Below are 2,671 nucleotides of genomic sequence, written 5' to 3'. Positions count from 1 at the left end.
TAAGTCAAATTTGTAGTATCCATAATGCAAATTTTGTTGCAAGGTTTGATGCTTTCGAATAAGGTTAAAATGTTAAGATCTGATATGAACTAATGATTTGAGCCTTGTCCTTAGATATAAGGTCATAAGTGATCAATTCAAAGTGTTTTAGCATGCAAGTTGATAGATAATAGTCAAATTATTAAACATAGTGTGCTTAAGAATGCAAGAAAATAAATCTAAATTGGGAGACAAGATCATGAGGGTGTTGTTAGTCGATGGTTGCATATGCGGTTGTGGTCGAGCCCAAGATATAGGAATAGTTGTAATAGAAATTGGTTTAAACCATTCATTACTAAGAAAGGCTAATAAGTTGATAGGTTTCATGTCAACTCATATACATAACACATTAAACTAAGTGTTGTGACAATGAATTTATGTCAAAATAAAAAATAAGTGAAGGAAAGAGAGTAAAATACATCTTTCCTCTCTACAAAATTTAAAATTATTTCCAAGCTAAAAATCCTCAAAATCTTAGATGACTTTTTGATTGAACATCTTAAAATTACTTCTACAAATAAAAAAACCCCAACCATGTCACACCATTTACAAATACAAACTAGATTTTTGAAAAGTAATTCTCTAGGTTGATAATGTGAATTAAATGTTGATTTCTATCTCAATTTAAGTGCTCAATCTTGTAATTAAAGTTTCTTGACATAAAATAATTTCTTTTAATAAAGAGACATGCAACATCTTAAAAATTTAAATATTACATCAAAATCAATTGAATAGTTTGTGAGTCAATCTCATTGATTCAATTTTGAATAGCGGTTCACAAGAACCTCACTCATATTAATATGGATGTTCACTTAATACTCATTGCACCTAAATGAAACTTTGAAACTTCCTAAAAGATCATCGATTTGAATTCCATTCCAACGTGAACATATTTAATTATAAATTTTCTTCTCTAATAAAATAAACAAATTAATAATAACTATTTAACTAATTTAAAAAATAAACCTACTTGTGCAAAGTCCATTATAAATTACAACAAACAAAAGTTGTTCCTTTCTTGCAGCGTAAGAAGTGCTGTCTCAAACGTGCGGCGTGCCCCTGCTTTGAATTTTGCTGCAACAGTTGTTTTTTCTAGAATTTTAGGTCAACCAATTCTATCCTAACAGACCGAAGCTCACAAAACTGCCTCTTTGACACCACACTCTATTATTCGCCAGCAAAGCATAACTGTTCCATTTACTCTCGATCTTTTACTCCATACTGATTAATTATTCCAATCACGCGCAATGCGTAGCATCCAGCCAGGCAGAAGAGAGCTGTCTTTTGGGGAAGCCCGCCGCTTCAACGGTACAATTTCCCAGTAAGCCCCCCTGCAAATTGGTCATTTGTTATCGGCACCTGTGACTGCCAGCGGTGTAAGCCCTGTTTTCAATCCCTTTCGTCGCGCTTTCACTTATCCCTCTCTGCCTATTTAAACCCATTCTTCTCTTGCTTTTCTATAAACCATACTCGTTCTTCACTACAGTTCAAATCTTTCAAATCTGTGTTCCCCTGCTGAAAAATCCCACTTCAAATGGCAGTTCTAAGGTATCAGAGGATCGTGATGCATTTCATGCTAGTATGCATGGCGGCATTGTCCACAGTGGATGCCGCCGCTCGGCCCCTTTTTCACTGGAGAAAGCTCTCTGCTCTGGTACAAGAAGATCCTCTTGTGCTGAAATACCACAATGGCCCTCTTCTTACCACAACACCCACTCTCAATCTTCATCTCATCTGGTACGGCAATTTCACTTCCGGGCAGCGTGCCATTGTGGCCGATTTTGTGCAGTCACTGGGAATCGAAAGCGGCAAGCAGGGTTCTCCCTCTGTGTTAACCTGGTGGAAAACTACAGAGACCTACAGAGGCTCAGCCCCTTCCCAATTAAACCAAGCTCAGCCTTTAAACAGAAGGCTGGGGAAGCAGAAGCTGGACGAAGCTTATTCTCTTGGAAAGTCGCTGAAAAGAAATGACATTGCCATGCTGGTAAAGAGTGCTATCCAGTCTAGAGCTCTTCCTCCACCTGAGAAGAAGAAAAGTAATGGCGAGGTGGAGTTGTATTTGGTGCTCACATCTGATGATGTTTTGGTGGAGAACTTCTGCAGCAGCTCCTGCGGATTCCATGGCAGCAGCAAAGCAGGCATTGAATACGCTTACGCGTGGGTGGGAAACTCAGCAACGCAGCGCCCGGGTCAGTGCGCGTGGCCATTTCATCAGCCAATTTACGGCCCGCAGAGCCCTCCTCTGCTGCCTCCCAATGGCGATGTGGGCATTGACGGTATGATCATCAACATTGCGGCGACAATTGTAGGAGCAGTGACGAATCCGTTTAAGTCAGGATACTTTCAGGGCGATGCCGCTGCTCCGCTGGAGGCGGTCTCAGCGTGTCCCGGCATGTATGGAAGCGGAGCTTATCCGGGTTATGCTGGGAAACTGTTTGTGGACGAGACGACAGGTGCCAGTTACAACGCTCATGGCGTCAACGGCCGCACGTTCCTTCTACCGGCAATGTGGGATCCCACCTCACGATCCTGCAAGACCTTGGTCTGAATCAGTCGTAACAGTTTCCGAAAATTGTTGTTTACGATTCTTTTATTCATTTATTATTTAAATCAATAAATATTTTTTCATACA

The 2,671-nt window shown here is 40.2% G+C and overlaps 1 protein-coding gene across 1 annotated transcript; it reads left to right on the top strand.

Annotated features, from left to right (window-relative positions):
* Positions 1–1,318: 1,318 nt before the first annotated feature.
* On the top strand, positions 1,319–2,671 carry LOC131063999 (protein EXORDIUM-like 2). The gene has a single exon (XM_057998006.2). It carries the CDS (start codon positions 1,574–1,576, stop codon positions 2,585–2,587), a length of 1,014 nt encoding a protein of 337 aa, XP_057853989.2. The 5' UTR covers positions 1,319–1,573; the 3' UTR covers positions 2,588–2,671.

This window comes from Cryptomeria japonica, chromosome 11 (assembly GCF_030272615.1).
Source record: "Cryptomeria japonica chromosome 11, Sugi_1.0, whole genome shotgun sequence".
NCBI lineage: Eukaryota > Viridiplantae > Streptophyta > Pinopsida > Cupressales > Cupressaceae > Cryptomeria > Cryptomeria japonica.
Note: the sequence above shows the minus strand (reverse complement) of the source record. Positions and strands in the feature narration are given on the sequence as shown.

Coding starts and splice junctions, on each gene's coding strand:
- LOC131063999 (XM_057998006.2), top strand. CDS start 1,574: ATGGCAGTTCTAAGGTATCAGAGGATCGTGATGCATTTCATGCTAGTA.